Here is a 17,742-nt window from a genome sequence, read left to right as displayed (position 1 = left end):
ACCAGCACACTTCGAATAACAATTTATGCGTTCTCAAACAATTTTTTCGAACACATTTGAGCAAAGCCTGAGTAAAACTTGTAAAAATATGTCTATTGTAAAACAAAAACTTTACGTTCTGAAAAAAAGACTTGTATATTTTACCTACAACCAGCCGTAGTTCTTCAGCGACGCAAACCTCGAGTTTCCTAACTACCTCAAGGATGCTTGAGTCAACGCGGCTATGGTTCACTCTTACACGCTGACATAAGGCATCTTCATCTAATACAACACTGCGGTGTGCTCGTGTGCGTATGTAGAGAGGCGTTTCTCATTTCCGTCGCTTTTAGCACGCCCACATCGCGCTATTTCCGGACTAAATAACGGTCAGCCATTTTATTTTTCTTGTTTACCTGCTAGCTTTTAACAATATGCAGAGCTTCAGAAGTGTGTTATCGTACTAATTGCAATGTAACTGCCCAGTTCTTCAAACGCACGCAGGTTGCACCTTTGTATTTGTATGTATAGCCAAGTGCTCCCAGGTCGGTTCGCATTGGCCTTAGTTCACAAATATTTCGCTAAGCTGTTTGTGGCAGCAATCGCTTAACTGTAACCATGGCTCCAATGGAATGTGAAGTTCTAACAAGGACAGCTGCCCAAACAATAAGCATTTCAAAAAAACTACGCCATAGAAATTCTCTGAAGATTCCAGCAAGCACGGTAAGATTTCCGAATGCCGCAAATCGTATTACAACCTTTAATATACTAGCATTTCAGTGATGTATCGAAGTATCGAAGTATTGACGATACAGTATCGAGTATCTGTATCGAAACTCGATTTCAATCGTGTATCTTGTATCGGCATCGGAAACACAATTTTTCAGAGCATCTATTGTCGGTATCGAAGATACTTTTTTGAAGTATCTTGCCCAACCGAGAGTGCGAGCTGGACCATGTACGAGAGCGACGCCGTGGTGTCTTTTATGAGCGTTGCGGGGAGAGGCTTTGAGCTGTCATCGGCAAGCGATGTCTAAATACCCGCGGGCGTCGCCAGGCGAGCTGCTTCACTGAAAAGGATCCGGAATGCCAAGCGCAGAAGCTAGCGCCAGAGACTGAGGAAGGGAGAACCGTTCGGCCCGTAAAGCGCTGGTAGCGGGACCACAACCGTAGACAAACGACGAGTTTGGTTTATGGGGTTTAACGTTCAAAAGCAACTTAGGCGATAAGAAACGCTGTAGTGGAGGGCTCCAGAAATCTCGACCACTCGGGGTTCCTTACCGTGCACTGATATTGCAGAGCACACGCACGCCTTGCTTTTCGCCTCAATCGAAAAGTGGCCTCCGCGGCCGGGATTCGATCCATCATTGGACATAGCAGTCGAGTGCCTTAACCACCGCGCTACCACGGCGGGGCACAAACGGCGGGTTTTGAATACCTAAGTATAACCTAAGTATAATACTTCCAGCTGAATCAAAGGTTAACCAGGTGCAACTAAGACTTAAGCAGGCTAAACCAAGCTTTCGCTTTGCATATTCGGGGTTAGCTGAGCTAAGCCGTTGCCATGTCTTCCTCGTCATCTTCGTAAAAAGTGCACGAAAAGCCACGGGGGTTATTTAGTTGTGACGTGCGTTATCACTATTAAGGGCGATTGTTTTCTTCCTAGATGCTACCTGTACAACACCCATTCGGCTCGAGTACTACTACCATTACTTGCACAAAATACACCATTGCCTGTGACTTCAAATAGACTCTAGGTCCGCCTGCGGCTGTCAAGCCTCTGCAAAAAGTTAGAGAATGCGAAGTCAGAAGTCAAGACTCGGTCCTCGACCCTAAAGTCATCACTCGGAAAAGCCGTTTTTAGCACGAATTCACATGATGAGAGAGGAAATCTCAGCACAAGTCAATGCTGAAGGCCCTGTTTCGCGCGAAGAGGATCTGAATCGATATTCCGCATTCACCCGTTCACTGCCCTCGCATTTGCGAAGAAACGACAGCGGATAGTCGCCCATGGAGTCCCGTCGAGTGTGTGGATAATTACCGCAAACTCAGCGGGTGCATGCAAAATCGGATCCCAATCTTTAGAGATGGACACTCCCGAGGCTCGTGTTACTCACGGTCCTCCAGGCAGTGTCACCTGGAGCAAACATAAAGCTACTCAGAAGCACCGGGAAAGTTTTCGCACTGAAAAATCGCCGAGGTTTAACATTGCAAAACCCAGTTCGACGAAACGAAAATGTCATTTTGCTTCGTGTGGTTTTAGTTAAGTTTAGGTTCAGACATGGGCATACATGTTTCTGCAGCAAGTAAATTGCTGAGAATATGTATTAGACATCATCGTCCAACTGCAAGAGGGAACACGTGATCCTGTGACTGCAAAGGTCAAAGGCAAAACGTCAAAGGTCAAGTGGTGGTACACTATATATGGTACCATGATTAACGTATATATAGCAACACTGTGACCTCTGGCTCACTGAAGGTCAATCGGCCTGGCTTGCCGATATATGGCGGAGGGAAGCTTTCGGTTAAAAAACTGCGCGAGGACGACAGCTCTCTTTCCAGGAACAGTATTTATTTGTCAAACGCGTGCTTCCTATAGAAAGCGTGCATCTGTTGCACACAGAGTGAGGACCAAATAAATAAATGCTCCCCTGGAAGGCATGAATAATTGTAGCTAAAAACCAACCGCCGATGTTGGTTAAAGAAATTTCAGTGTCTGGATTCCGCTCTGCATCGAACCAAGATGGGCACGATATTAAAATTTAATGAGCACGGTGATGAAAGATTTTGTAAGTAGAAATTTCATAACATGGCTGGTTCGAGTTTGTAGAGTCATCGCTATGTAAGTTCATTGAACAGCATATCGAAACAGCACAAAGGAGAACGGTATCTCCTCTAGCATGTGCCTTGCCTCGTTGCTTAGCGCTCCTTTCCTCGCTCTATTTCCCGAACACCTGCCTCGTACTGTTGGATAACAGCCGTTATGATTGTGTATTGTGTAGACAAATTTTGGCGTTTAGAATGCTTAAAACACTTTTTTTACCTTGTTGAATGAGCACCAACGTACGGCCATGTTAGCCTTATCTGAATTTTCCTTACATTCTTGAATCAGACTTAACCGAGGGCCGCATAAAGAATAGCAGTGTATCGCTTTCACGCGTGGGCAGTAATCAAAAGCATGTGCACACAATCAGCGGTGGATGGAACAAATATATTACAATTTCCTTGTCTCTGGATCGAACAATTCTGCATCAAGGGTCCCATGACGCTTCGTGTTTACGTGGTTCTTCTGTTTTTCGTTCAAAACTAAATTTATTACTCCCGCAGTGGCTCAGACCTCGCAGTCTGCCGAGCGCGCAGCTTAAAGGAGAGCGCTCGGAAGATAATGCATTGAAAGCTTCGGGGCCTCTTCGTTTACGAACCCCTACGTTTGCTGTTTCTTCTCAAGTCCAAGGCACGATCGATCAGGAGGCCGCATCCCGCTGTGTCCAGCGTGTCATCGAGCGTACTCACCCCCACTTCCTTCCCTGCTAGCGTCCGTATTGTTCTCTTTTATATCTGCTTTTTCTTCTGGCCATTCTACGCACAGTTTGTCTTCTTTGGTGGGTTCATGTCTTTTCTTTTTCATTTTTGTTTTCCTTTAGGGAGACGCGTAGATTGATCGATTTTATTTCGATCTCACTTTCATTTTTGTTCACCGCCTTCAAAAATCTGGCGGTCGGTGTTTTTTCTCTCGTATTCTGTGCACAGGGGATCCTTCGCAGATGGTAGACTAGGAAGTCTAGTTAGTTATGAGCAGAAATGCTCTTTTTCTCTATCTTCCGGTTACGTGGTCGTGAGCGGAGAAATTTACGCCTCGGATAATGGATGCAGCTTGGACAAGTGACGATAGCCGCTGAAGATGCTCAGGCGCAGAAAGTGGATGCCAAGTCGGCGAGATTGATCACGTGTCACGAATAGTAGCGCCACTCTGTCACGAGCTTTCTCGGATGTCTGCGATATCACTTCTGGAGGAGGAAGATCGACGTTCCAGAAAGCGCACCGAGTGGGCACAGGACATTGTGTAGTCGGCGCTGTCACGATCTGTGTTCGGCTTGCCCGACGTTCCTTGCGTCACATTGCAAACGTTCAGTAAAAGAAAAAAAAAATGCTATAAACCACAACTCTGGTAAACCTATTGACCAGTAGTAGCATAGGCCTTTACCAAGCGTACAGTCGTTGTCTGTCATAACTATTAGGTCATGAATCTATTCTGCGAGAAATGTTTATACATTCCGCGAATGCTCACCGCAGTGCCTGAAGAAAGTCACTGAGATAACCATTGCTGAAGCTCCAAGAGGGCCGGAAGGAAAGTTATGAATGATTTAAATATGCTTTTTTACCTTATGGTCAGCTGTTAACCTATACTAGGTAGCGAAAAGCCTATTACAACGATCAAAAGCTAGAAATGTAAAGACATTCCAGCAAACGGGCAATAAGAAAAGCTGGAAACTGATAAACACAATTCAGGTGATAATACAGGATCTGGGGTTGTTTTCTTTTGTCACTTCGCTAATTTAAAATAAATTATAATGAATCACCGCACAAAGCCGAGCTCGCTACTGATACAATGTTATTACAAATAAAACATGACAAAATAATAACGCATAAACGTAAAATAGCTTATTCGGCTACTGAAACACTACAGACCCGGGATTAAATCGCATGGCTTAATCTAATGTGGTAGATAAGTTGTCCTCTAAAGCTGCTCACCAAATAATACATTACCACTTGCGGACCAAGTGTCACGCGTCAGTGACACTCATGTACACTCAATAAATGATATTTACAACGTGCTGTTTTAAACATTCATTTTTGTTTCCGTTTAGCGACTAGAGAATGGAACAGACCGAGTCCATTTGTCACTATTCGCTGACCGCTGATGAACTTTGCTGTAGCGAGAGTATAGCCTTTTATTAGGAAGGCTTTTTACAGTGCTAGCCTTCTGGTATTTTATCCTTGCTAATATTTCCTTATTCACGCCTATATATGTATATTACCTATGCCACTTTACGTGAGCAACAGCCAATAATTGTGTGCTACACAGCCCTTGCGCATGGTCTAGTGAGCGACCGTGGATTCCTTTTATTTTATTTTATTGCTTCCTATCGTTCAGTTATTTGTGCTGAAACATTCTAATCCTGAAACTTTGTTTCACTTCCGTTTATAATGGATGGACTGTGATATCATGCTGATCCGTTAAATATAAGCGCAAATTCTACATCGTTCCTTGTTAGACGTGACATGCCAGTTAGCAACAATCTGCAATAGGAAAAGCAGTGCGCTTCCATAAATAAATAAATAAATAAATAAATAAATAAATAAATAGCCATCTCATAGGCCTTCTGATGATAGCAGCAGTAAGAAAAAGTGCACATTTTCAACGTTATGCAGTAAAACTGTGTTCTAGTACTGCTCTCTAAAACTGTTCTAGGTGAAATCCCACCATCAACCGTCTAGATTGTGCAGGTCGTAAAACGGAGTGATAGTGCGAACAAGCTCACATCCCCGGAAATAGAGCACTGAATGTTTTAAACCGAATGCATCTGCTGACGTTGTGACATCCTGACAGCAAGCGACTCCGGATTGACGCGTTCTGGAGTCAGTTAAATAGGCTAGCTAGTAAAGTTTGGAGCACATTGCGGTATCCTTAAACGATAAATAGCAAGTGTATATAAGCTTAATAATTCGCAATTGCAACGGATAGTAGATAAGCGCAAAGCAAAGAGACAGAGCAAGCGAGAGGGCCGTACAAGTGCTAACTTGTGTCTCTACACTCAGATTAGCGTTCCACGTGTTTCCTGAGGGTTGTCTTGCCATCGCCGCTTCCTGTGCATCTAACTTATCCCGAGAAATGCTTATTTTTTCTTTGGAAATATGGCTGGGTTCATGTGATTATGAAGAAACAAAAACTGTCCGTTGAAATTGAGTTTATCTAAGTGAACTTTTCTAAATATAAATAAATCAAGTTGTACATGAATATGACCCGAAGGGCAAATATTTTATTGTCTCTAAGTGGTTGTTGAGGGTTCTAAAAGAATTTACCCATCCTTTTGGCATCCACAATCGAAAAGCTTGCAAATTACCTCTTCTAAGAACCCGAAACAGGAGAGTGTAAGCCGAAGGCGTTGCTTCGCCACACAGGACTGCGAATAATCCAATCGGCCATCGATCGTTTCGCTTGAAATCAGAGCCACAACAAGGGAGTCCTACTCTTTTCTTTTCCCGTACGTGACGTCAATACACTTGGAAGCGGAAAGCAGTGCGACGCCGTTGGGTCCGGCCAGGCGGACGCCCTAATAGGAGAGCTGGACTGTCGAGACAGCACGCACGGAAGAGAGACGGGTGAGCCGGAAGACTCATAGACGGGATCCGGCGTCGTCATGGGCTGTGTACTGACAGAGGAGAGCAGGCACGCCTAGTGTTTTGGAGCCTGTCATCAGAATTGTCGGCGTCACGGCATTGAAGGGCATCGTAGAGAGAGAGGGGACAGGGTGTCGGGCGAGCGCTGGAGTAGATCAGCAGGCGCTGTGCCAACGCGGCGCCGAACGTCGACAAAGACGATTGAAGAGTGCGCGGAAGAAAAAAAGCGCAGCATAGTCCTTGTGGGATATAGTTATTTGGCCTTGATTTTATATATTACTTTTCTTTTCCAGCCTGCGCGATTGGCTCAAGTAATGCATCACACTGCGCACTTCCTTTTCTCCACTCCATCCCCAGGGCCGTGCTTTTGCTAACCACGAAAAAAAAAAACAAGAAAAAACAACCATAATGTAATGGAAATAGAGCAGAAGCGCTCAATAGCTCTTGGTCTCATTTATTCTTGGCCTAGAGTACCGGTCCGTGACAATGTGCACAAATAAACATTCTTTGCCGTCTTTGAGAAAATACCTGAATGCTATCGAAGTTCAATGTTTATTTAGAAGTAAATACAAATATTTTGATTATACCGAAGGTTACAGAAAGAGATCCCAAAATTTGAAACTGTACTGGAACTTCTATGTAAAAACAACAAAAAGAACAAATAACAACATGAAGCAGCATTGCATTATTTAACACATGTTAGCGAAATTTAAAAAAAATACAGCCTTATTAAGAGCAGGCAACAAATACAAAAAACCGCAAAGTTTCTATAAGGGAGCGAACCGGATATATATAAGGTGGAAAAAATGGCATCAAGATTAAACAATAGATGAGCAGAGCTCAAGTTTAAGTGAAGATACGCAAGAGACGGTTTTCATAATAGGAGGTAAATAATTCCTTAGCTTTATTAACAAAATCCCAACAGTCTGAATTCGATAGTTAGTTCGAACTTTGGAAAACTTTTGGTTGTTTTCATTCATGTTGCATCATGGAGATGTTAAAGATAAACCAAGCTTTGTTCAGCGATATATATATACGTCATCACGTAGAACTGAAAATAAAAGGGCGCCAAATATTGTTGGGCTCAACAATATGTTTCTGCTATTAGTTTCACTGGGGTCAAAAGATCAGTTAAGAGGACAGGGCAAAGCAAAGATGCCGCTTCCTTTCATCGTTTTCAAATTTTTAACTCATCATATTACGTTTCCTCCTAAAGGCAATGCAGTTACTCTCTATGTAATGGAGTTACGAACAGTATGTGAGCAGCGCTGTCGGGCATTTCCGAGCTGATTAGGCATGAGATATCCTAAGAACGAAAGAATACAGAAATATCTGGCATCTATGCGGAAACATGTCAATTATTATAAGAAACCTTTTAACTGGGGCGTAACTCAGATAAATAGAGATTTGCCAGCGCGGACACGTAGTAACCCAGATGTGTACCGGTTTACCGTACGCCTCCTACGCACGCGTAGTGGCAGAGGTAGGGCAAGGTGTGACCAGCTGCGCGTACGCATTAGACGTATACGGTAAACTGCTTCTATACGTCTACGTTAGTACATCTCCGCTACGCTAAACTTTTCTAATATGTGGCGAGTTTTTGCACACGGTGGTGGTAGTGGTCTAAGATTCCGACGCCTGGCAAAATGTTTCTATTGAACATTATTCTCGCGTTGTCAGCGGGTAGTTAAAACTGCCGTATTAATCAATGGACATCGAATTTGAAAACAATCTGCGGCCATTGTCGAACTTTGTAGACCTTTTTACCACCACATTGATACAAATGATCCGAACTTCCGACGCTCACGAAAATTGGGCTTCTGAATGTTGCCCTCAGCTCGCAAAAAATAAGCGAGACTGTCGGACAAAACCAGTGGGATTGAAGCCAAAGCTGGAAATCTGTTCTTCAGCGAAACCCTGCGGTCTCTACTTTCCCTCTTGCCTCTAATTCATATATGGGCTTTTTCCTTACTGCGCTTTCTACGCATCAATTACATCCAGGGAGGAAAGTATCTAGCGCTAGGCCAGAAAAGTGTGTGATTCCTCATATCTAGAGACCATCTCTGTTTGTCTTTATTTTTCAGCAGTGATAGCGATCGTATGGAGCAGTAAGTGTTTGCAAAGACGCTCCTCTACTCCTTTCTCTGTAAGGTAGCAGAAGTCGCGGATTCATTGAGTGTAAACGGCCTTTGATGGCAGCTAGAGGTTCTTCAACGCAATATGAATGGGGCGTAAGAAAGACAAAGTATAAGGTGTGTTTGGTTTTTTCTTTTCTTTCCTCATCAGCAAATATGCTTTTGCTTTCCGGGGCTAGCTATTTCGGCTCTTCCCTGCACTGGTTTCGTTGCCTTACGTAAGGCGCTTCGCTAAGCTGCCTTCAGCACAGTGCTGCTTTCCGAAAGAGCCGGCGGCCAGGCTCAAACATCGTTATGGAGAAATCGTGTAAATAAAACACTCCGCCAGGAAGTGAGCGAGCTTGCGTCCCTTGCGCTTCCTCTTTCAGCGCTGCACTGGGGGGCACGCCGCACTGCAACTGGTCCATCGCACAGCGTTTACATCACCACCCACAGCACTCGGCTGCGCGGGCCACTCTCTCCCTCTCCAGCGACAGAAACGCGCCCAGTCCTTGCAAAGGGAAAGCGTGAGGGACAGCGGCGTTTCTTTTTTTCTTTTTTTTTTTTGTGCCTTCTAGGTCCCACGACACGCTGAAAAGAAAGACGCGAAAAAAAGTCAGGTTGCGAAGAAACTCGTCCAGCAAGTACGCGTGGCCACCGCAGCCATATTCCCCTTCTACCGCCATCAACGCTGCGGGCGCTGTTATTCGCTAGAAAGAGGCAACGCGGGCGCTGCTTCGGCGTCGTCCGCTAACGGGAGGAGGACTGCGTCTGGAGTAGTATCTGCTCCGGCAGAAAGCCTTCCTCTGCGGGTCCCTCGCAAGAAGCGGCGCAAGATAAAAGCAGCGCACTCAGGACCTGTATCCATCGATGAACGCCAGTTCCTGCTTCGCCGGCGGCTTCCCGTGTACTTGCTTGCCCTGCGTGTTCAGTGCACGGCGGAGTCCGATCGCCTGTGTTCCATCCGTTGGTCGCTCGAGGCGGGAGAGTGTTTTATTTTTTTATCGACGCGCTTCCTCCTTGATTCTCTCCTTCTATCTCTCGCTCTTTCAATAGCTGGAGAAGGCGGCACCTTACACGTGGTCTTCAACCAGTTGCCTCCTCTGCTAAGGCGCTCGCGTTTTGTGGCAATCGCTATGTTGTGCACATTAGACACGTGGCGTCCTTCTCAGCCTCGAAGCAACTAAGGGTGACGTTGTGTCTTTTCTCTTTCTTGTCCTCGCTGGAGTCAAGCGTTGATTCGTTTCATGTTCGCAGCTGCTACCGTAGCCGGCAAATGAGATCATCGATTACCCCCCTGATCGCCTTGTACGCTACCTCCTGAGTCGTCTGCTCGGAGTCGTCTGCTTTCACGCGTTTGTACGGGAAAGTGTGTGCCATTTTGTGCTTTTTTGTTATTCTTTCCGCTATATCCTTGATTGCCGAAAGCTGTAGTTTGCCAAAGAGTTCCCTCCACACGAAGGCGAAGATGAGGCAACCCACAATGACCGGCGGTGTCCAGTAAGAAGAGCGACTTGGCAGGCGTGGGCATAAACCAGGATGTCGAAGGCAGTACGGCGCCGACAAGGCAATCAGCTTCATCGGACACCTAAAAGAAGGTCTGAGAGTTTCGTCCACGTGGAATAGCGCTTTTCCAAGAAACGTCTTGAGTGCGTGTTTGTGAAACCAGAAGGGTGATGGACAGGCTGTCAACCGCTCTCTTCGAGGCGACAAAGGCGGCTGGCTTGTGTGTCCGCGGAATGTTGCTCGAAATGAACGCTCCCTGCCCTTTCATGTCGTTGTTTGGGGAGTGTGGAAACAGCGTGGCGCTAAAGTGTGGATTGGCGAGGAACCGTGTGTAGCATTAGGCGTAATTACTCTCATATCCCGCAAAGTCGCCGACGGGTGTCAGGTCAGCATGTCCCACAAGATTTCTGAACACATAATAGCGTGAAAGTGTCGTGTTAGAAAGACAAGCCTGTTCATCCCAAGGTCGCCCACAGTGTGCAATTATTCCGGGCGAAAGTAGCTGTTGGTCACCGACTGTCATTCACAAAACAAAAATTCAAAGGGACCGTTCGGCAGCATGTTTGCTTTTACCATGCCGTCCTGTGATGTCGGTACAGCTTGAGATGTTTGTTGTGCAAGTTAACGGAACCGTAAACCGTCTGAAAAGCGCCGTCACGCATTCGAAACGAAAGCCGCTTTATTGCGCTTTTGGTGCGTGTGACAAAGCTCCGAATTGCTGAGCGAAAAGCGTAGACACTCAGTTTACGCGCTTTCACGACTGCCTCCCCCGACAGAGAAGAAAGGCCTCAAGCGGACGCTACTAAGACGACGCCGAGTAAGAAGGCGACAACATACTTCCATCGACTCGAGCATTGAGCAACGAAATGCGCTATTCCGCTCGCTGAACACCGGCAATGATGACAACAACCATGGTTGTAAAGGAAATACAGTAGTGGGCGGGAAGCAGGAGGGGCTACCGATTTCCGACCGGAGCCGAGCGAAGGCCGAGAAGAGGAGAGGGATGCAGAGAGAGGGAGCAGAAGCTCAGGCAACGCGGGTCTTCATATATTGCCACTAGCGCGTCAGAAAAGAAAATTGGTGTTTACGTTTTCTCGAAGGAGAGAAGGCCGAGAAAGAAAGTGCGTGCGTGTGTTCGTGCGGGCGCGCGTGCGAGCGTGAGTGCGTGTGTGTGCGGCGGTGTAGCAGCGGAAGGCCGGCTCTCGTGGAGAGGCCGCTAGTAGCAGACCAAACAGCGAAAAGCGTGCGGTATGGTGGTGGTGGTCGTGAATCAACGACAGTGCACGTATAGCTTGTAAAAAGGGAAGTTTGGAAACCTTCTCTGCTCATTCCTGTTGCGTTGTTGCGAAGGCCGTGTGCGTTTGTGTTTCCGCGCGCTTATCCACACCATCCACAATTGTCGGCCCGCCTGCAGTGTTTATATATATTGCGAAGCGGAGTGCGTCAGTATCGCAAGATTCGTCACGTGATCGGCGGCGACTGCAGGCTGGTGCTTTCAAAAGCTCCGATCGTTCAGTGCAAGCAAGGGTGTGTGCGACCGGGAAAGGAGAGGTCTTGGACGACGCCGGAGTTTTGCCTTGACACGCCGAATCACGAAGGTAACGTGCGAGTGGCCTTCCTTCGGGTGAATGGGACTGGGAGATCTTTCTCGAGTGGCCTTAATCAGTTTGTTGCGCCGCTGAAGCCGTGCCATTGCTTGCTTAGTAACTTTGTTTTGTGTTCTTAATTGTGTTGCGGCTTTTTGTTTTCTTCTCTTATGTGCTAGTTTTATTACTTTATTGCTTGAACGCATAGTTCTGTAAAGGACGCCTAAATGAATGCTTTTTTATTGAACTCTGCGCATTTGCTATTCTTTTAGCTTTGTTTTATGAAAAATAACTTTTTATCAATACTTATAATTTGAACAGATATACCACTTCAGAATTTATTCATGTCGAGACCACATGAAAGAGTTTAGTTCACATCTCGCCGGTTGAGAGGAATTCTGTTAACAGCAAGGAGGTGATACTTCTCCGTTTGGACAATGTGACAAGACGATTGGACAATGTGACAAAAAGTTAGACCTAAATTGTCGTTATTTTCATTTTAGTTTGTTTATTTTTTCTGAATATTTTGTTTACTTCTTCATATTGCAATCCCATGTTTTGTGTGAAGCCTTCTTCTTCTTCGTACCACAAAAACTGGCAGTTGGTAGCGAGCGCATCATCTGTGTTAACGTCCTGGTTTAATTCTCTTGTGTGTAGTGTTTTTTGTGTATAACCATGCAGCGCCGGAGGTCGTCGGAGGCGTTAACTAACGCTTCGACATTAGAATTAGTCCTCTTCACGAAATGTTTTCTAGAACAACGAAGTTTCCCCTGGGCCTTAGTTCATTTTTATTTGTGTTTTTCAAGAATTCCACCTCCCTGCTCTCTCTCTCTGTCATAGATTTATTCTTGTGGCTGCTATTAGCCGCTGTGTCGTCCAAGCCAAGCGTAATTTTCGATCTGTGCAGTTTGACCTACGCTCTGTTTATTACCCCAGTAAATGTGGTGTGTGTCATGCTCATCTTTCTGGCTTCTAAATTTCCCATATCTATAACCGTACCATACATTCTTCAGCTCGCTGCATTATCCTTTAAACAGCAAAAATCTCGGTTCTAACCTTTTTCCAATAATTCTCCTTTTCTCTCCTCGGGAGTGATTACTTGATCAGAGGCATGGAGACCATAATCTAATCACATCTCATGCTCGTGTAGCCTTGAACTGTCCCCCTTCCTGTCCTGCAGTTTAAGTGGTTGCGTCAATAACGAAGGATCTAGACGTCATCAATAAAGTTTCGATGTGTAGCTGTGGTGACACAAAGCTCGAGGGTCACTGTGCAGACTATACGGTTTGACCTTGCTCCTACAAGACAGCACAGGCAAGTAACCGTTCAGCAGACAATATCACCCTAAAGCATCTATACTCTGTGTTTGCATTTGCAGTCGTTTTTTGTCGCTTAAAACACACCTGCGCTGTGTCTACATTGTCTTTACGTTCACTCGTAAAAGCAGCTGCCGGTATTCGCATACGCCTTCTCCCAAGCAGCTGTAAAAGGGTGGACGTCTATTTGTCTGAAAACAAAAGCCCTTGTAAATAAAGTTTAGTATATGTTTGTTTTGCGCCGCCGTTTATATTTCGCTGCAGTCTTCGGCTTCAATTCGATCATTCGTCGCAGCGGCTGTGTTGAAACGCCTTTCGCGAAGGTTACCAGTTTCTCCTTGTGAGCCGAAAGCAACAGAAGCTGCGTTCTCGTTTTCATTCTTCGTATCTTTCGTCACATATCTCTTATCTGTTGGATCCGTTCTCGGCGTCCTGAGATGTTTACTCGTGCTTCTTTAAGGTTGGACATAATTTGATCTGCAACCAGCAGTTTTGCCCCCGAGGTACTCCTGGACTTGTCGTCCTTTAACCTTCTGCACTCGTTGCGCAAGGGAAGCTAAGAAAAACATTGTCAAAGGCTGAACGCACGAGAACGGGTGCAGAACCTAAACACTGCGCATGTAAGGGTGCCGACCTCATAAAACTAGACAAAACTGTGTCTACGAGAAATGATCATTGGCGGACTTCGCAGTGACTGGACATTTGTTTCATTGTAGTGCACCTCGATGCTCTTGCTGCCTTAATGAAAATTTTTCATGGTTCAGGGCCCACTGGTGAGGCGCTAAATAAGGCAGTTAGGAGGTTCATTGAGCCATAAAGCTTGCAAGTAAGGAGACTCCTTACTATCCGAAGCTCCTCAGCTTCTGTAATGTAGACGAAAAAAAGAAAGACTCCGCGTCTTCAAGACATTTCAGCAGGGTTCCCAGTAATCGTATATTTCGTCGTCATATACCAGCATAGCCATGCCTCTGATTGTCTCTTCTGTCACTGAGCGCATTAGCTGAAGGTATTGCACCAGCTAAGCAGGATATCTAGGCAATAGCCGTACGCAGTCGAAAAAAAAAAAACTACACAAAATTTTTGGTTGTTACGACAGAATTTCTGCGCGGTTTTTGACGGGAAACTTGTCACAACAGAACGTTCTGTAGTTACAACAGACCATTGCTACAGAAATACAGACAACAGAAATATATTACAGAAAAACTACACAACTACAGAAAAGTACTACAGAACTACATAATATTGTGTCGTATTTTCGACATGGTTCTGTACTTTTGTTCGACTTGGTAGGTTTGAACGCCGCAACATATTGCGCACTGAAGCTCTATATTTAAAAAAGCACACAGACCGCATTAACAAGTCTTTTAGTAAGAAACTCGTTTTGCCCGTACGTACATGTTGCTCAGCGCGGGCAGTCAGCAACGAGATGGCAGTTGCCGGCAAGGGCGCCTATGATTTTTTCTTTATTCCTGAAATCCGTGCATACTATTTTGTTCAACAACATTCAATTACACGGTTCTTCTAGGAAATCGAAAGCAGCTCGTTAAGGAACGAAGGTTCGACAAATAATGTGAAACAATGTTTTTTTTTACGAAACAGTGACAGCGGAGTTGTGGAACAAAAATAGTTGGACGCAGAAACGACAGATAAAGGAGGAACAGAAAATAAAGAAACTCCAGCATGCATGATACGTCAGCAGTATCGAAATTCATAGGGGCGAACATGGTGGCGGTACACAACTGTTTGTCTCCTCCTCCGTGCAGGGCCGCGATATGTCTGGTTGCGTAAACAGAAATGCCTCTGTTCCAGGAAAGTGTTGCGCGCTCTAGCTAATCTGAAATTCAGAGAGGCCACCACCGTGGGTGATGCGGCGTCGCAGCGACGAGACGACGACGGGATAGTGCAATGTACACGTGCGAGGACGCCGCCCAGGGCAGCAACCTGTCAGGCGCAGTCCTGGAATATTTAGTACGTTTCAGGACTATGAAAACAGGCTCGAACACGTCTTCATACGCATCCTGAAAATGTGTATTTCACCTCAAGCACTGCAGAGTTAACGAAGAGGCTATCGATTACCTTTGCGGCGTCCCTGTCGCAATATGTAGCATTGATCCATCTTAATATCAGGTTGCTGTTCGTTGTAATTTTTATTTCCTATCGGCAGCCGTCGCTCTTCTAAGCATCCTGATCATGAGAATATTTGTATATAAATTCTGCCATCCTGTTATCATCACCTGCGCGGTACGTAACAATGCCCCACTCTAGTAAGCTTAATCAATTTCATCCGAAACGTGATGTTACACGGTTTATTGTCTACTGCAGCGATTTTTCTACCTCACCTATCTACTTCAATTTATTAGTCTCGATTTCTTCAGATGTGCAGTTGAATTTGGCAAGAAAAAAAAAAGTTAAATCATGTAGCCCATCGAACACCGCTGCGGTTTAACATATCTGCCATAGGGAACTGGTTTGAAGAATTCTATTCTCAGAGTCGCGTATTAATGCTTTAACACTGGGCAGCCGTGTTTCTAGTCCGTTCTTGTCTTCAAAAGGATTCGTGCTGAAAAAATGGCAGCCTCTGTGTAGCATGGTTATATGTGAGAGACGAACTACTGTAAGTCGACAAAAAATGAACGTGTTTGTGGACGAACAACATACTGAAACACTGAGATATACTACAAACAGCTTCGTGCGTGAATCCCGTCTCTTTAAGCTTTCTGAAATCAGAGCAAACGATTTTTAACTTTTGCGACTGCGCGTACGCACAGAGCAAACGTTTGGCCGCAGTGTCGTCTAAGGAACGTTCTCTCAGGAAACCCATTTTAGCTGAGTGCTGTGACATCCCAAAAAGAAACATATACGGGAAACCTAGTAAGTAGTATTTACACGGAAACTCACTGCTTTACGCTTGGCTTCATTCCTCCGGAAGTTGCTTATTTATACCGTGAGGGAGAAGACGGCTCCAAACAAGCCAAGCATTGAACATTGCAGCAATATAAGTGCTTTTGTGGTGTTTCTTGGTCTACAGTCCTTCGTGCGACCGTCGTGTAAGCAAATAAAATAGGGAAGATCTTAAACGCAAAACAAGACGTACGAATGGAGAGAATGTGATGACCTACGCTTTGGACCAATTGTTTGAACGCCATGTCGCAACCGCTGTGCTATTGTTTTGGTCCAGCCGCAGAGAACATAGTGCGCTATGTGGCCACGTGCGACCCACGAGGGCACAGAGCTGAAGGAAGGTAGTGCCTCGTCGGCTGTTTCCTGCTCATTTATTCGCGCTAATGGATGTAATTTTACCCTATGCAGGTTCGGAAAGCGAAAGCATGGGACGTAGGTGCTGGCGCCACTGGTGTTTTTTTGAGGAACGTTATCCGCGTTGCGCAGCCATTCGGGAAATGCTTAAACCCGAGTCGCAGAACGACGGCGTGGGCCCCGTTGATTGAAATCCTTAGATTGAATTCTGCAACCGGTAGCAAGAAGTAATAAGGGTGTCCGCATAAGTGAGCGCGACTCGCTTTGCACTACCGAGACCCACAAGCTTCGTGCATCGCTATCTAATTCTTTGTCCGCCGTAGTTGTCCGTTCTTGCGTATAAACCCAACCGAAGTGACTCGCGCTGGTATAAAACAAAAGTTACGTGAAAAAGGGAAACATTTTTCTGCCTTTTTCTAGTGATTTTTTGGTTTGCGTTTCGAGAACCTCCTCTCTCAATTATGCGTCATACATATCGCCCACATTTTGAAGGCTCTTCTATGTAGAATTTAATCTTATACGCGCCCTGCGTATTATTGGAGTAATGGCCAGCAGTCAAGACGTCAGAAGATTGGAGCTTAAAGCTTTTACACAGCATGGTTGCCTATTTCAAGGATACTCAAGTTATTACAGGGTATTACAGCGGAGTTATTACTGCGGAGATCAGCCTGTTTTTCGGTCGACTCTTTTGCAGCCGCTGACATTTTTGCCAATAGTTTATTATCAGCGATAATCAATGGAAAGGTTAAGAACGCCCTCCCTGGGGCACTGTTCATGCAAAAATAAAATCGAGTGCTCGGTTTCTGAGCATCTTGTTATAAGTGAGCTAGAGTACTGTCAGTGCCACTATTCGGTTGGACTAACCGAGGCTGCGGGCGGAGGGAACTTGGCCAGAGTACAATTGACAGCGAGTGTCATGGGATCATTTCGTAAAGAACTTCCTACTTGATTTCATACTCCTATAGGAACAACTAAATTATTCTGGGGGTCTGCACCCATATGTTTTTCCTTTATTGAGCTCTTATTTATAATTGTACACATGAAATCAGGCGCAAACCTGAGTGTATTTTTTCTTACACTATCAGCGCGACAACTGCTGGCAGGTATCTAAATCATCGGCTGGTTGATATCAAAAGCTCGATATTGTCAATAGTTTTTAGCCGGACATTTTAACGAAGTGTAATTCAGTGAAGCTTTTATGCTGAAGCAGCATCTTTTATTAACAGGATAATTACTCACAATATCGAACACCACGCTTGTGCGAGCCTCTGCGAGTTGAGACTATCCAATTACCTAAAAACCGGGTTAACTGGAGAAATATTGAAGAGGCCTTTGCCCTGCAGTGGGTATAGTCAGGTTGATGATGATGATGATGATGAATTACCTAAAAAAGTGTGTTTCCCTAAGAGAGATTAGTTACTAGCTTCTAATTTAATCTGTCTAGTCATCGGGTGTGTAATGGTACACGACAGCCAACTCACCAGTCAAACAGGGGCTCTGTCAATCCATGCTACGAAAGTTCTTCGCTTTGAGGCTTACATAACATACACATGTTTCTTTTCATGGCTGAATTTGTGCATATATCGT

The 17,742-nt window shown here is 45.2% G+C and overlaps 1 protein-coding gene across 1 annotated transcript in view; it reads left to right on the top strand.

Annotated features, from left to right (window-relative positions):
• The first annotated feature begins 932 nt into the window (after window positions 1-932).
• Window positions 933-17,742, top strand: part of LOC146196341 (calcium/calmodulin-dependent protein kinase kinase 1) — a 154,384-nt gene continuing 137,574 nt past the window's right edge. The window contains exons 1-2 of the mRNA XM_084596965.1: window positions 933-998; window positions 11,290-11,596. Coding sequence (XP_084453091.1) covers window positions 933-998; window positions 11,290-11,596 — 373 coding nt within the window. The remainder of the gene's footprint in view (window positions 999-11,289; window positions 11,597-17,742) is intronic.

The sequence above is a fragment of the Amblyomma maculatum genome, chromosome 3 (assembly GCF_055883805.1).
Source record: "Amblyomma maculatum isolate TAMU_Amacu chromosome 3, ASM5588380v1, whole genome shotgun sequence".
In the NCBI taxonomy this organism is placed as follows: Eukaryota; Metazoa; Arthropoda; class Arachnida; order Ixodida; family Ixodidae; genus Amblyomma; species Amblyomma maculatum.
This window is presented reverse-complemented; position numbering and strand designations above follow the sequence as displayed.